At 36.8% G+C, this 17,495-nt stretch overlaps 1 protein-coding gene across 1 annotated transcript in view; it reads right to left on the bottom strand.

Moving 5' to 3' along the window:
* CDH10 (cadherin 10) overlaps window positions 1-17,495 on the bottom strand; it is a 68,606-nt gene that overhangs the window by 15,074 nt on the left and 36,037 nt on the right. The window contains 4 exon segments of the mRNA XM_023752714.1: window positions 3,942-4,195; window positions 5,778-5,832; window positions 5,834-5,925; window positions 5,927-5,961. Of these exon segments, the coding sequence (XP_023608482.1) occupies window positions 3,942-4,195; window positions 5,778-5,832; window positions 5,834-5,925; window positions 5,927-5,961 (436 nt within the window).

Here is a 17,495-nt window from a genome sequence, read left to right as displayed (position 1 = left end):
CACACACACACACACACACACACACACACACACACACCTCTTCCCAATGCATGCATTGGCAAATTGTTCTGCATCCTAGTTCTATTCTTCTAAATTTTGTTATTATCATTATCTATTTCCATATTCAACTGGCCTTGATGTATTTCCCAACAAAACAGCTGCTGGTATTGCATATGGTAACATTATCAACTGACTTTATCTAATTATTGAGAATTCTATTGAGGAATTACCATAAGGAGCCAATGCAACAGACCATTCCCAGAAGCAAAATCATTTTCTTAGTCAGAAAATTGGAGACAATATTAGTTTCCTCACAGTAGTAGTTCAACAATTTATGATTTTTTTCTTTTAGTTCATGGACTGATTACCTATGTAGCTTCAGTTTCTTCACCAAATGTATCATTGAAAGATGTATACATATTAACCAGAGATGTTTTAAAAACAGAAAAGTTTGGGATAGAAGTTTTTATAGATTTATATCAAATGAAGCCTTAGTATATGTATTCTGCAAATTGACTAACGGAATTGTGTTGGATATCATTCTAGAGCCAAACAGCAGGTTTATCAATCAGGTAGATGTACTTTGGATAATCGCATTATTTTTTTGGTTTGTAGGTCAAGGTTTAAAACAGCTTTATCCCTCATCGGTTGCTGCCACTTCACAAATGTAGTGGCTTACAAATGTTTCACAGTTCTTAAATTAACAAGCATGATCCTCCAGTTATATTTAATACTGTATATTTAAAAAAGGCAAAACAAAACAAAGATGACAAGATGAGGAGTAATATTGAGTTATGGTATATCTTTTCCTAAGCCATAACTCATTTATTTTAAGGAAAAATTAATGAAATATTGTTTTAAAGTGTGTTCTGTAAGTAATAATACAAATAATTAAATGATGCCATAAAACTCTTCCCTTGTAGTGTCTCAAAATTGTATATTTACCAAAATCAATGAAAATTTATTTAAATCAGTTCTAAATAGAACATACCAGTAATTTATAAATCTCCTTAGTAAATTCTAGCATTTTTTCTATTAACATAATATGAATTCAGTTTCATATTCAAACTAAACTTCTTACCACTTACAAATAAAGCAAAGCATTGTGTCATTTTATCTGGAATAATTCATAAATTCTATCTCAAGTTGACAAAATTCTTTTACTTCTGAAAGACAACATACATTACTTCCTCCTTGGAGTGTTCCATTATTACCTGAAGTAGAATCTATTTGCCCCCACCTGTCATAAAGTACCGTTCACCACTCATCCCTGTCATTTAACACACTGCAGTAGGAATTCATTTCATCTCACATCTCATACAGGAAATCAAACATGAAAACACCAAGCATCTTACTTGGTGTCTAGTAGGCACTCAGTGAATATTATTTCTCATACTGAATCATCTTCCTTAACAGACTAAGAACTCCTTGAGAAAGACATTAATATCTGATATGGTGATCCACAAATATTAGTTGCATTCTTTGGCATAAATGGCAAATTATAGGGTTCCTTATTTCTATAGAAATATGACATGAAGTCGCAATATGTAAATCAATATAAAACACCATTTTGTTCACCAAATCTATAATGCATATTTTGTTTTAATTATTTGTTGTAGTTTAGTTTAAAGGAATAATGACAAAATTTAGAGGGCTATGTAAAATTATCTTGAAGATACAGAGACCCTGGTTCATGTTCAAACTTGATATAATTATATTTTTCAATTACCTATTGGAAAATTGTGTGTTAATTTTCCTTTTCCTCTTTAAAATCATTTTCAAAACACATTTTAAGTAAATCCCTTTGATTATTACTTCAAGATCCATAATATATGACAATTTATAATATATACATATTATCCATCCTGTAATTACATTGCATTCATAAAGCTACTTTATTTCTTTAAAAATAATTTTAACCTCAATGGTCTTTCAAGAATGTTTACTTGCATTTTCTAAATCATGGTGGCATAAATTCAAGTATACAACAACCTTCATGGTACAGACTCTGTCAATAATCAATACAGTTATTAATTCTATTGCACATAGGATACATAAATGGGTTCTTTTCTCCTGGTCCTCATACTTGCATCCAGGTTAAATATTTTATTTTTTGTTTCAAAAGTCTACAGCCATATTTTGACATAAAATAATTATCAGTCAACAAGAGGATGATAAATCCATTTCATTGTGTGGAGAAATATCTTTATGTTTGCCAGTTAATGCAACTAGATTTAAATTGAACTCTTTTAAAATATTATATTTCTTTTCTTTTTAAAGGTCATTTAAAAATCAGGAACATAGAGCACAGCCTGTTAAAGTCAGTTGGGAGCTATGCCAAGAAAATGCTGGGTAAGTATTTAAAGAGGAAGATTAAATGTGTATATTGGTTATTTAAAAGCTTCAAAGGAAAAAAAATTAAAAAATGCAGCAATTTCAATGAAGATAAATGGATTGGAGAAGAGGCATTTATGGGAAGGTGATGCTGGCAGATGGGAGTTCTATGTGATTACTATGTATACATTTCTTCTGACAATATGTAACCTGTGATGCTGCATGTGAAGAAGAAAATATTTGGGTAAATTATATAAATCAAATAGTAATGTTAATATATAAAGTATGACTTCATTGAAGATTTGCAGAGTCAGGGGGCACATAAAATCAGAGGCTCTCTCGATTCCACTGCTGCAAACGTAGAAGGCAGAGGACAGGGCACGTGGAAACCACCAGCCATGTGAACTCCTGCGTGATGGGTCCGCATGGAACAAGGGGCAAGCAAAATCTGCCTGCTGGGAATTAGGGAAGCACAGGAAGTTCAAAACACATGACAGACTAACAGTTTACGGTGAGCAGTCATTTTGATGCTGAGTGTTATATATAGACATCTGTACTTCTTTAAAATGATACAAGACATAGTGAAAACTTTGAGTCTTTCATATTTTTCTGCATTTATCACATCTCATATGTTTTCCGGCTGCCATTTACTCTTTTATTATTTGTTTATTTTTATTCTTTATTGTTTAAAGTATTACAAATAGTAGTACATATGTCTCCTTTCCCCCCCGCACCAACAATGAGATACCACCTCACACCTGTCAGAATGTCTATCATCAACAAACCAACAAACGACAAGTGCTGGAGAGGATGCGGAAAAAAAGGAACTCTCCTTCACTGCTGGTGGGAATGCAGATTGGTGCAGCCACTGTGGAGAACAGTATGGCGTTTCTCCAAAAAACTAAAACTGGAACTGCCATTTGAGCCAGTAATACCACTTCTAGGAATATATCCCAAGAAAACAGAAACACCAATCAGAAAGGATATATGCACCCCTATGTTCATAGCAGCACAATTTACCATAGCTAAGATCTGGAAACAGCCTAAGTGCCCATCAGCAGATGAATGGATTAGAAAACTGTGCCATTACCCTTGTCTTCCTGGAATGTTCTAATATTTGTTGATCAAGCCAAACAACAACCAAAAAAACACTTCTGCTTTGATGGCAGGAGTATGGGGGAATTTCTAACACCACAATGTAACTGTATTGAAACACTGTTATAATTATATTTTAACTTACTGCTCCTCTCAATTTCACATATTCTTTAAGAACTTGAAAGCACAAATAACGTGATTTAGTTGCACTGTAAACATACAGATGAAATAGTAAAATAGTGCCCTTTATCTATACCAAGGATCAGAGCAACAAAAGCCTTACAGAAACAAGCAGACGATACAAGACACGTTTTGGTCTCAGGAGCATGGTTAGAACTGAAGGGAACTATGAAACTTGTGCATGCCCTGCCCCAAAACAGAGACACTGTTATGTACAACTTATTGAGAGGCCCTCTTATCTTTCAGTGCATTAAATGCTTTCAATAGAATTTCACGACCTCTATATTTACTTCAATTCTGTTTCTGTTCATCTTAAACATACACATAATTACCTAATGGTGCTAGAAGTCGAATCGGGGTCCCTTGCCATTACAGTCCCAATGATTGTGCCCACTTCAATATCTTCGTGAACCTCAAACAGATAGGAGGATCTGCTAAAAACGGGAGGCTCGTCCACATCTTCTATAGAGATTTTGACAATCGTTGTATCTTTAAATGGTCCTAGGTAATAAAATCGTGGATCCACGTGGGTATTTTCTGCTTCCACCTTCAGAGTGTAAAGTCTTCGGCTCTCATAGTCAAGCGGCTGTTTAATAAAAAATAAACCATGAAATTCGAGTGAGGGAAAATGGAGTAGATGCTCCTTCCAAGTTACAGTATGATTTTTAAAGCATGATTGAGTTCTAAGTTGTCCATTAACTGTAAATAAATAAAAGTAATTTAAAATATGTTAACATATCAATAGGATTCAAATTTACTTTTTAATATATTCAATGTGTGATACTTTAGCAGTGGCTCTCAATCTTCTGGCCCTTTAAATACAGTTCCTTATGTTGTGACCCAACCATAAAATTATTTTCGTTGCTACTTCATAACTGTAATGTTGCTACTGTTATGAATCATAATGTAAATATTTTATATGCAGGATGGTCTTAGGCGACCCCTGTGAAAGGGTCATTCGACCGCCAAAGGGGTCGCGACCCATAGGTTGAGAACCGCTGCTTTAGAGCATAGGAAAATGAAATTTTAAATCTTGGAAAAATTAAAAAGGATTAAAACCTAAGGTGGTGACAAAATTAGGCTGATAGATTGTGTGTGGGGGGGGGGCGGGGAGAGGGTTGAAGTGTTGGCCATTGCTAATTTTTTCTAATAAAAAATTCAGTTATCTTTTAAAATTTATGTTGTGATATTTCTATTCAGTTTAATGGGCTCCTCGTACTTTAAGAAATTTTGAAGACTAATATAAAACTTTCAACAGCTATATGAGATTCCACCTGCATGACTATTACTTCCCAGTCATGAAAAGTAACGAGAAAGCTGCTTTCCCCTTTGCTGTTACTGTCCATTTAAAAGTGGTTGTGTACCTTGGGCTGTGCAATAGAATGTCAGGATAGTTTGTGATTAACCAGTGCTACGGTGGTCACTTTATGCATAGAGTGCTTAGGATATTTCATTGGATCTAAATTTTATTGTGTCTTATTTTTTCTTATAATTATGGTACTGACTCTGTAATAAAAAAACAACAACAGTTACCTTTAAACCATATTAATAAACATATTTTGGCAGAAAAGTTTAATTTATGTAGCAGAAGGGAAAGTGTGAACAACTAAATTATCCTCCAATCCATGCTATTTATTTTTATTAGCAGCTTAATTATTACTTCATACATCTGGATAGAAGGTATGCTACTTTTTGTGCTTCCAACTGTGATAATATATTGACATTACTAGCTATTAACTGTTTTATTTAAGAAAATATTATTATGGAAGGCTTTTATTAATGTGGCTCAGAAATATAATCACACATACAGGATGGGGCAGAAATAAGATTACAGTTGTATGTGAAACTCAGAGTTTATTCTTGTATTATTATGTATTAATTATTGTGTTATTTCCCCATATGAATAACTGTAAACTTACTTTTGCCCCACCTTGTATATTAACTTGCCTTGTAAATTTTGTGAAATCTCAGGTTTCTTGTTTCATTAAAGAAAACATTTGGTCAAAATGTCCAAGATCTTTGGCTTTATGTTTCTCAGACTATGCACAATATAAATTACATTTGAACACGATGGTGAGATTTCTGAATGGATAATGCGTGAGTGGAGACTACATATTGAAATCTCTCCTTCCTACAGTCGGGTGATAACGTATGCTGATGGTGTGCACCTTTTTCACAGTTATGATGCCTTCCTGTGTGTCCTTCTCAGTTATGATGTCAAATAATTCGGTATTCAACTTCAGCATTTTTCCCAGTGTCAGCATCAGTTGCTTTTACACTTCCAACAGCTGTGCCAACTTCCAACAGCTGTGCCAACTGGGGAGGATTCAAGTACTCGAAGATGGATGGTGTCTGCAAAGAATGAAGAAAATGAGAGAGAGAGAGAGAGAGAGAGAGAGAGAGAGATTTCTCAATAGAATATTCAAAGGTAAATGTGTTATGAGAGAACATTATAAATCTTAAACACGGCATGATGATAACTGATTAATAAGTTGAATACACATAATAAAATTATATTAAATTAAAGTCTAAGGAAAGAAAAGTAGAACTTTGGGGTATTTGTTCATATTATGAATAGCGAGTTCCAACCTCTAATCATATTAGCAATTTGTCTTTTTTTGCATTTGCACAAATAACTAGACATCAGCGTTGAGTGAAGATATGTACATATGTGTGTTTATGTAGTTATAACAAACTACAGAATAAGCAGTGAATGTTTGTTAATTGTTGTTCCTATGTTGTATTTATTTACATACTACTTAGCTTGCTAGCCGCAGAACATTACAAAATTCCAAGAAATAAGCCATAATCAGGAAGAATCCTGGTTCTTTATTATTTCTATTTGTGACAGAAGAAACAAAAGGTTAGTCTGTGGGGGAAATACAAAGTGCCCTTCACAGTATCAATATAAAAACACTAAATTGTGACAAACTCCCCTACATTCCAGAGCAAAACAAGAATTTATCCAATCCCCTCTTGCATATAGATATGTTTCCAGCTTGAACAACCTCTACTGCTAATGAGATTTATGTTTTAGCTTTTGATCTTGAACTATGCTACTGACAGATTAATAGACCTGAAGCACCTCTGATTATAGCAGCTTCTTGATCATAAGCCTTAAGCAATTCTCCTTAATATACATAATGAAGTCCAGAATGCTTAAACACTTGCCAGAGTATATCTTTCCTAATGTATTTTTCCTTCAATCACGTCCATGAAAGCTTTTCTTCAAACTGGACTTTCCTAAGTGTTCTTGTCAAAACTTGATTTCCTACATCCCCCTTTACATTTTTTTACATGTACTTCCTTCATGTAAAATCACCCTCCCCCGTTACCTGCATAATGCAATTAAACAAACCTGATGAAATGGCACTGTTATCGGCTGAGTGTTTGGGGGGCTGTGCCCCTCAAAATTTATATATTGAACCTTTATTCCCTAGATTGTGTATGCAGGGTTTTTATACACATCATTCACACCTTCTGTACTATGTTTATTTATTTTGCTACACTTTCCATTTATTTATGATGTATTTGGTGTGGTTTGTGGTTGATCATTTCTTGGAAAATAAAACATTGGTGTGGCTGTATTTCACATATACTCTAGATTTGAGACTAGAGAATCATGGTACTGCAGATTTTAACAGAAACCCGATTTTACTAGATACTGATGCCAAAATTTCTGGTCGGGTCTCAATTTGTTGTCTTACAAAATTGAAGAATTTTTGAACAGTGATTATATTAAAAAATTGTAGTAAAGGGAGTAAATCTTGTTTCATATATGCAAATATGTCAAAAAGCCAAGAAGGAAGGTAACTATTTGTATTAGAAATAAGAAATCTAATTATGTCTTTGATATAAAAAACTAAATAACAGTAAGTTATTTTCTATTAATATGTTAATTGATCTTTGCTTTAGAATTAAAATATCTGTATCATTCAAAAGGAATTTAGAGTGCTATGATTTACAATAATAGTATTTAAAACTTTTCCGCATAAGAGAAAATCTTATACTGTAATAGAATAAAAATATTTCAGTTGGAAGACTATGATACTAGAACCGATTACAACCTGCTCTTGTAAATCAGCTGCACATTTTGTTTTAATTGTTGTCACTCAGAAAGGCTTAGAATCCCACTTCAATAGCATGAATCAAAACCCTGATGCCCAAACACTTGTAATTATTACAGTGTTTTTCTATAACATAAACCAAGTCTTCTTAGAGATTTGTTCTTTCTAAATTTGAGGAATGAAAAGGAAATTGAGATCAGGGTTTTTTGAGAGAGAAATTAGGTGCTCTACCAGGGATTAATTGGATCATAGAAAAGTACAAAGAAACCAATCTTCTTGCCTCTACTGGTCAGCAGTTTGAAATCTGATCATTTATAAGATCATTTAGTTGATTAGAATACATTAAGTTAGACTTGGTTTCTGGTGGTGCAAGCTAGATAATTCAGTTCAACTTTGTAGCTTGAAAACAGTTTTTGGATCATAGATAGAGACAGAAATACAAGGTATTAAAAATAAGTACAAACTCCAAATTAGAAAGGAAGGAGAACCCAGAGACACAGACAGAAGAGAGAGAACAAAAGAAGAAAGGAAACATTTCATCGTTTAATTAACTTTATTGTCACTTAGATTTCACTCTATTGTCTCTGAGAATTCATTCTCCCACTTTTTATTTTTAGCTTGGACTTTTTTTTGGAAACCGCTTGTATTTTTAGGCACATGCTTAAATTCTAAAATCTGCCTGCTTATTATAGTTTTGGTCAAGGATCCAAACTTATTTATCACTTCAAACTACCTTCATCCCAGGTTTATTTCATTTTCCTTGGAGTAAGCTTTATCCATGTTAATTTTCAGTACCTTCTGAGACTTAACCAGGGAAGTGATGATGCTGCATTGGTTCATATGTACTTTATAAGCCTAAAGTGTAGTAGCACAGTTCTCTTCCTCAGTAATTTGTTGGAAGGGACACACACACACACACACACACACACACACACACAGCAGTTGAGCTGTGTGTGTTAATATATGCACATTCATATATTTAATTTTCCCAGAAACATTAATAAACGTGTTTTTCAAAGGATCCATAATTTCCAGAAAAGCCATGATTGATCCATTCCTCAAAATAGTATAGATTTAGTTCTTTTGTTAAGTAATTCAAAAAGCTGTATTATAAATATATATGTTGCATACACACATACAATACACACATTCATGATTGTTTTGATCGTATGGTAACTTTAGTAATTAATCTATTCAACACATATTTACTCAGTGCCCGAGATAAATAATTCAAGAATGCTTTCTCTGGAATTACGTTTATGCTCATAGACCAATTTGGTGACAAGATTTATTGGGTCTATCTATTTCAAAGTTAAAAAGTACATTTCTATATTTTAAACGGATGAAAGAGCTACTTTTATTTATTTCCAAGACTAATCCGTTGAAGACAACCATCCTAGTTTGTCAAGCAAAATGCAATTACTTTAATTAAGAGCCTGCAAGGGTGTTTAGCATGTAGGGCAAGCAGCAGGGGGGTACCCAGAAAGGAGACGGATTGCTATGCACACACTGACAAAGGGAAAGTAGTGCCTGTCACCCACCTTAGTTTTTATCTTACAGTTGATGGAGCTTTAATTATGTGGTGTGCTTCCGTTTTCCTATCCACTCCAATTTACAGTTATTTTAAATTCATTCCCAGGTGTCAGAATGAATCATCTGCTTCTCTTGTAATGCTTAGGGCAGATAAATATTTCTTCCTGATGACTATGTCTTTAGTTCGGTAATCAACGTAAGTACAAAGGCATAAATATGAGGAGGAGAGAGGTAACTGACGTTTCTGTGAAATATGGGGAAAGTTATATTTAGAAGTAAACGTCTAAAAAAAAAGTAATATTGCAACAGCCTCTAGGGCCTGGACAAGATACATGGCTCTTTAGATAAGTGCACTTGGAGACCGCTGCTGACAACCTCACGCATCGGGCTTTTCATTATTAAACATTTTTATTTTTGAATAAAAAATTTCAAACAATGTTGCTATCTTTTAGGCCTTTTGGGAATCAAGACTAAGTATTCCAGATCACCTGTTCTAGCCAGAATTTTATCCATAGGACCTTTTCACATGAATGTTAAAAGCACTGCAGATTTGGTACCAGAACTAGAAGTAATTGATTGCTCAATGTAAGAGGCTTTGGAGGAAAAACATGACAGGGTTAGTGAGAGATGGGAGAGGGTGAGTTCCTCAGGAAAGACAAAGGAGATGCCAGGAAACATCAGAGAGGGCAACAGGGCAAAGCCAGGTTTTGAGGTTGGCTACAGATAACTGTGTTTTGTTTTACTGATAAAAACAACAACAATGAGGTTCAAAGGGAGATAATTTATCTTTTTCCTTTGTTCCAGCCCTTGTTTCTACCCACATTTGCATAAGAAGTCTGCTTTTCTGCCCTAACCGGTTTGGCTCAGTGGATAGAGCATCGGCCTGCGGACTGAAAGGTCCCAGGTTCGATTCCGGTCAAGGGCATGTACCTTGGTTGTGGGCACATTCCCAGTAGGGAGTGTGCAGGAGGCAGCTGATCGATGTGTCTCTCTCATCGATGTTTCTAACTCTCTATCCCTCTCCCTTCCTCTCTGTAAAAAATCAATAAAATATATTTAAAAAAAAAAAAAAAAAAAAAAAAAAAAAAAGTCTGCTTTTCCAGAGTTGAGATTAAAAAAACACACAAAAAAACCCCCAAAAACCCACACATATATGAATCAACACAATAATTTAACATTAGTTTAATTTTTTAATTTATGTGTAATCTTATTGTAACATCGCTATGCTGCATAATAATCTCAAACAACACTTGCTTTAAGAAAAATGACACAATTATGCACGTTTATAAACCATTCCATTGTATAATGTTTAAAATATGTTTTTTAATGAGCTTAACAGGAAGACATTAAAAACAAGATAAAGCTCCTTGGAGGGAACTGCGGGTAGTTAAGGAAATTATGCAACACTAAATGGGCATTTAGGAGAAAGGAGAGGAGAGCTCAAAGTCACGCCGGAGACTGACAGCGGAGGAGGCTCTGGAACTGAAGACTCTCACCGGAGAAGACAGAAACCTCAATTTGTGAGCACTGGAGACGTGATCACCAACTTAGCTTTGGGCGTTTAATTTAAATTAGAGCAAACTGAGATGTCTCAGTTTCCTGTTGGTGCCACTGAGGAAAGTGACAAACCGAAGCTTTGAGAGAAGCTACCATTGATCCCCGGAGCCTAGGGGATCCATCCCAGTATATTTCTTTGAAATTGTCTCCACGTTGATTGGCATCGATAGATACACACAATTGCAATGTGTAGAAACATAACAAGCGCATAGACTTGGGGGAGGTTAACATAACCTTAAATTAGCCCTTCATAAACACATTACGATGTATCAGGTACTCAATCTGTTTGCAATGTGTCTCCAAGCAGGCATAGTGAAGACTGTAAAAGCAGTCTAATTGAGTCTAAACATATTTGCACAGCTAGCTTTTATATCTATATATCTCTATCTGCCCAGGGTTTGTTTATTTCCAAAGTTTGTTCCAGAGGAAGCCATATACATAGAAACTTTGAATCCCATTATGCAAAATGCCCAGTAGTCCAGTCTAAGGCAGCTTCCCACTAGAATAACTGGACAGTCCCAAGTGGATTTCTGTATAATTTCCATGCAACTCTATTTCTCTTAGGGAATTTTACAAGGTGGGGAATAAAGTAGGTCAACAGAGCTTATCATTTTATTTTAGTTTATTGATTATTGGATTATTCTCAATACAAACAGCTGTAAACCTACTTTGCCCCACCCTGTATATTTCATCACCCTGGTGAGATCCTATATTTCCCCAGTGACATCACTCTAAGCATTTAGCCTGATATCATACACGTCTGTTTTCACTTACATGTCATGTGTGCACCTCATTTCACGATCTACTAGACATCTAAGCCCCGCTACCTTTCCGCAGGCGTCTCCATTCAAAATGTTCAAGTCAAACTGAAATCCTGTCTCTCTCTCCATACAAGCATTCCTGGTAGAAAGCTAGAAAGTATCTTTTGCTCTCCTCTCTCCCTCAAACCTTTTGTTGACCTAATTACAATGCCTTGTGTATCACCCACTTAAATATTTCTCAAATCTCTGCTCTCCTCAGCATTAGTGCAGACTCTCAACTCCTGCTCTCCTGATCCAAGCAGTGTGCGGGTCAGAATAATTAGCTGCTGCCAGAATACTCGGTCAAAACCAAGAACCATGCCTTGTCTCTCTTAAAAATGGTTCCTTAGATAATATATGTGGCACTTTATGTTTGTATCCCATGCACGTCATGATGCCAGCACTGCCTACATTTCCATCCTCATCACTCCCAACCCCTGCTTCAAACCCTGGGGACCAGCCATACCAAGTTGCACACATTTCCCCGAACGCCACCTTTGTTCATCCTCTCCTCCCAACAAGAATGCTCTGCCCCTTGCTGTCCTCCCTGGAAAACTCTCAAATAATTTTCTTTTTGTCCTGATCTCCCTGCCCTGAAAAGCTTATCATTTTTTGGTTTGGGTTTTAATTGATAATTTTAGCACATAATGTTATTGCATCAGTCTCCATTTATATGTGTCTACATAGGTTTATATACATACTAGTGGCCCGGTGCATGAAATTTGTGCACAGGGTGTGGGGAGGTGTCCCTCAGCCCGGCCTGCACCCTCTCCAATCTGTGACCCCTTGAGGGATGTCCAACTGGCAGTCGGACATTGCTCTTGCAATCTGGGACCGCTGGCTCCTAACTGCTCACCTGTCTGCCTGCCTGATTGCACCTAACCACTCTGCCTGCCAGCCTTCTCACCCCCAACTGTCCCCCCCTGCTGCGCTCCCAACTGCCCTCTCCTGCTGGCCTGCTTGCCCCCAACTGCCTTCCCTGCTGGCCAGATTGCCCCTAATTGCCCCCCCCCCGCCGGCCTGATCGCTGCCAACTGCTCCCACCCTGCAGCCTGCTCGCCCCCAACTTCCCCCGCTGCTGACCTGATCACCCCCAACTGTTCCCCCACCAGCTTGTTCACCCCCAAATGCCCCTCCTGCCAGCCTGATTGCCCCCAACTACCCCCCACTGCTGGCTTGCTCACCCCCAACTGGCACCACTGCCAGCTTGTTCACCCCCAACTACTCCCTGACCCGCTGGCCTGATCACTCCCGACTGCCCTCCCCTCCTGGCCTGATCACCCCTAACTGCCTCTGCCTCGGCCCCACCACCATGGCTTTGTCCGGAAGGAAGTCCAGAAGGTCTCTCGGTTTAATTAGCATATTACCCTTTTATTAGTATAGATAACCACAAATATGCACACATATACTTATATTTATGCATAATATACATACAACCTATATCTAAATATAAAAAAACACACACAAATAAAATGAGAGACAATGTATGTGAGAGAAACTAACAGCTACAATGTAACATGTGAGAGAAACTAACAGCTACAATGTAACAAATTAAAGGTGTGTGTGTGTGTGTGTGTGTGTGTGTGTGGGAGAGAGAAAGAGAGAGAGAGAGAGAGGAAGAGAGAGGTTGTGTCTGCATAACCTTTCAAAATCCAAACCATTTATGGATGTATCCTGTATCTTATTTCTCACTTTACTATTATTAGTTTACTATTATTTCCTAGCATAGTTCTTGTCATGTATTAGGGCTTCAGTCAATGTTTAATGTATCAGGGAATGCTTTAATAACATTACTTATTGCTAATTCTTACAAATTATAGGCATTGAAACCATGGCAAAGAAATCCTCCTGATATTTGAGGGTATTTTGATGGTTACAGTAAAAATCATAGTTATATGAAACAATATGAATTATAGAACAGTACTTTTGAATACCTTGATTTTTTCCTAGATAATAAAAAAGGGAAAAGGAGACATTTTTAATTTAAGTTCCTGCTTTCTCTTGCTAAAGCATCTTCCTTGGGAAATACCTGACTGCTGCCCTAGCTGAAATGTGCTTGATGATTTTGAAATATGCAGATAAGCCTGGGGCTCACATTACCTCGGAATCCCCAGGTGAGGAGAGGTTGACTCTATTTACAGAGTGAAAATCGGGACTTATTAAATCAAATCTCTCTTGTACCAGGCAGGGATTAAGGTAGTCTCACAACCCACTGAATGAACGTGTCTTAAATCCCTATGTATATCATATAGACATTTTCTTGAAAAACCTTTTCTCATGCAAACTTGTTTATTTATCTGCCCAAACTGGTTTACTTAAATGATCCCAGCAAAGAAGGTAGTTGTGTTTGGTAAAAGCACCAACCACCCAAGGTATGATTTTCCTGTGTTAGTATCAAATTGCACAGACAGCCCTGGCCAGCATGGCTGAGTTGGTTGGAGCATTGGCCATACACCAAGAGGTGTTGGGTTCGATTCCTGGTTGGGGCGCATGCGGGAGGCAACTGATGGATATCTCTCTCTCTCTTTCTCTCTCTCCTCCTTCCTCTCTCTAAAATGAATTTTTAAAAATGAATAGACATTTTAAGAATTTAGTATGCCCACCTGAAGTTGTTCCTATAATACATATGTACAAGTAGTGAATCATGAAATTAACTATCTTAGATGTATTAACTTTCTTGGTGTGATGGTCAGAAGTACAGATTTTTGAGGCAAAGCAACTGAGTCCCCAACCTTTTATTTATTCCTAAGTTTAGAACCATTAACAAGTGACTTAAGTTTCTCTGATTCAATTTTTAAAATTTTAACTAACAAAAATATATCTACTTCATACAAATGTTGTGAAAGTTAAATTAATTAATATTTGTATTATATTCCATAGTGTTTAATATGTACTCTAACACTGTTTTATTTTATTTATATTTAGGCAAACCATAAAATCCATATTTATGTAATTTAAAGCACTAAAGTTAGTAGCCAATCAAGGTAACTCAGATAAAAGAAACAAACATATACATGAAATATCTTTTAAGCTCTGAGTGATTCTGGAATAGCTCACTTTTGCTTCTGAATGGCTATAGTTATGTATAATCTTTAGAGATAGTTTGGTGCAAAATATAAAGACATGATATCAAAATACTCAGGAAATTGGAGTCTGAGTTAATGTATCTGCCCACCCAAAATATCCTATCATCTATTTTTTATTTTAATAAAAACTTGCCTACAAGTAATCTGTATTACTTCAATCAGATGGTAAAGAATTGATTTTTTATACTATTGTCAATAATTTAAAAAAATATATAGTAGACAGCAATAAATTTATTCTTTTGAGTGTACTCGGGGTAGATCTGGAAGCTTAATAATAAATACCATATTAAATTCATATAAATTTGCCCAGCTGGCATGGCTCAGTGGTTGAGCATCAACCTATGAACCTGGAAGTCATGGTTTGATTCTGGTCAGGGCACATGCCTGGGTTGTGGCTCAATCCCCAGTAGGGGATGTGCAGGAGGCAACCGATCAATGATTCTCTCATCATTGATGTTTCTATCGCTCTTTCCCTCTCCCTTCCTCTCTGAAATCAATATATATATATATATATAGTTAGAGGCCCTGTGCACAAATTTGTGCACCAGTGGGTTCCCTCTGCCTGGCCTGCAAGATTGGGCTGAAATTAGCTTTCCAACATCCCATGAGGGGTCCTGGATTCTGAGAGGGCACAGGCTAGGCCGAGGGACCCCACCAGTGCACAATCAAGGCCGGGGAGGGATGTGGGAGGTTGGCCAGCCAGGGAGGGACCACGGGAGGGCCCCAGGGCGTGTCCGGCCCATCTCACTCAGTCCTGATGGGCTGGACCCCAGCAGCAAGCTAACCTACCAGTCAGAGCGTCTGCACCCTGGTGGTCAGTGTACGTCATGGCAACTGGTCAAACAGTCAACTCTCTGCCCCCTGGTGGTCAGTGTACGTCATAGACAGTGGTTGAGCAGGCTTAGCATATCATCAGCATATTACACTTTGATTGGTTGAATGGCCGACTAGTCAACCAGACACTTAGCATATTAGGCTTTTATTATATAGGATATAAATTCTTATAAATTTGATATTACCTAACAAAATATATCCTAGAACATATTTTGAGATGGCCAAAGATAAATAAATACAAATATGATTGTCAATCAATCATATATTTTGTCTGCAATTCATATATCCCCCCCTCATAAAGGCTCAGCTCAGCTGACATTATGTAAGTGTACTTGTTACTTGATCCTGACTACCACTTGTCCACCTAAGCTGGATCTGAACATGTCTGTGATGATGTTAATAGATCGGGGACATGATTCTGAGAGCTCTGTTTCTCAGGCGCCCATACCATCTGTTAAAAAGAATGAGAAAATGAATCCAGTCTCTTTGTCATTTGTCTCTGTGATAAGATGTGTTGGAAAGCAGCTAAATGTGAATAATGAGCTGTGATCTCCTTGAACAATGTTCTAGAATTGTCTCATTTGTGGGTTGGGACTTTTGGCCTGGGTGTAAGCTGCTAACTCTTCTTCCTTCTTCTTGAGTCCTAGTAAAATATTGCCCTATCCAATAACTAGAGCCAAATCCTAGGCACCAGCTGGCTGGCTGGGACCCTGACCATCTGCTCAAGTACTTTTGTAAACTCTTTTTCTCTGGACCTAGACTTCCTTTCTGACATCTATTGTTTGTTTGTATGTGGGTTTGTTTGTTTAATAGATTTGAGAGTCTTATCACAGCATTATCTGGTCTATTAAGGCAAAGACGCTCGGACTAGCCTGCTAGCCTGGCTTCTGCAGATCAAATGACCTTAATCACTGCATCTGATCTGGATGAAAATCAGCACCTTACTTTTTTCCAGAAATGCTTTAAAAAAAGCCATTTGGGCACAAATCCTGTTATCCAATTGATTTTGCCAAACCCTACAATGATTAGGTTCCAGTAATTTAACATTTTATAGACTTCTGCCACGGAGACTATTTTTGTTTCTCTGATTTTAGAGAAAGAAGGAATGAAATGAAAATGAGGTGAATGAGACAAATATCCAAGAAGGAGTACCATGTGGTTAGATTTAAGGTAAGGGACTAGAAAGTTTTTCTATCTTAGGACAATGAAATACATCAAAATTCAAGGACCATTGGATGTTCGACTGGTTGGAGAGCAGGGAAATTTGCCTTGGACTCCTCATGCATAGAAGCACTCATTTGTTCAAACATGGTAAGTGCATTTATTTTTTTGGCTTCCAAGTTTATATGTCTCTCCAGACTTATGGTACTTTTATTTAATCTTTGGTTGGCCATACAAGAATAACAGCATGGTATCATAGCAAGGGAAACAATAACCTTGGAAACATGACACACATTCCTTCAAAAGGAAAGGGGAAGGGGAGAAAATCCATGTATGGAGAACCTATGATATATTATAATTGCTAATGAATTCATTTTATTATTATGTTTAAATATATTTTTATTGATTACAGAGAGGAAGTAAGAGGGAGAGAGAGAGAGAGAGAGAGAGAGAGAGAGAGAGAGAGAGAAAGAGAGAGAGAGAGAGAAACACCAATGATGAGAAAGAATAATTGATCGGCTGCCTTCTGCATGCTCCCTACTGGGGATTGAGCCCACAACCCAGTCATGTGGCCTGACCAGAAATCAAACCTGTGACCTCCTGGTTCATAGGTCGACACTCAACCACTGAGCCACGCTGGATGAGCTGAATACATTTTATACATGAAATCATGTATCTTACTTGTAACCCTATGAGATAAGAACTGCATATGTAGCAATTGAGGTCTAGAGAAGATAAATTGCCTAGTTTTATGCATTTTCAGTTTCTGTAGTTATTCAGGCTTCCTTAGAGTATTCTCCTCTATTAATTCTTTTTAAAATAACACCCCTGCCATTCTCTAGTCATGT

This window comes from Myotis lucifugus, unplaced genomic scaffold (assembly GCF_000147115.1).
Source record: "Myotis lucifugus unplaced genomic scaffold, Myoluc2.0 scaffold_0, whole genome shotgun sequence".
In the NCBI taxonomy this organism is placed as follows: Eukaryota; Metazoa; Chordata; class Mammalia; order Chiroptera; family Vespertilionidae; genus Myotis; species Myotis lucifugus.
This window is presented reverse-complemented; position numbering and strand designations above follow the sequence as displayed.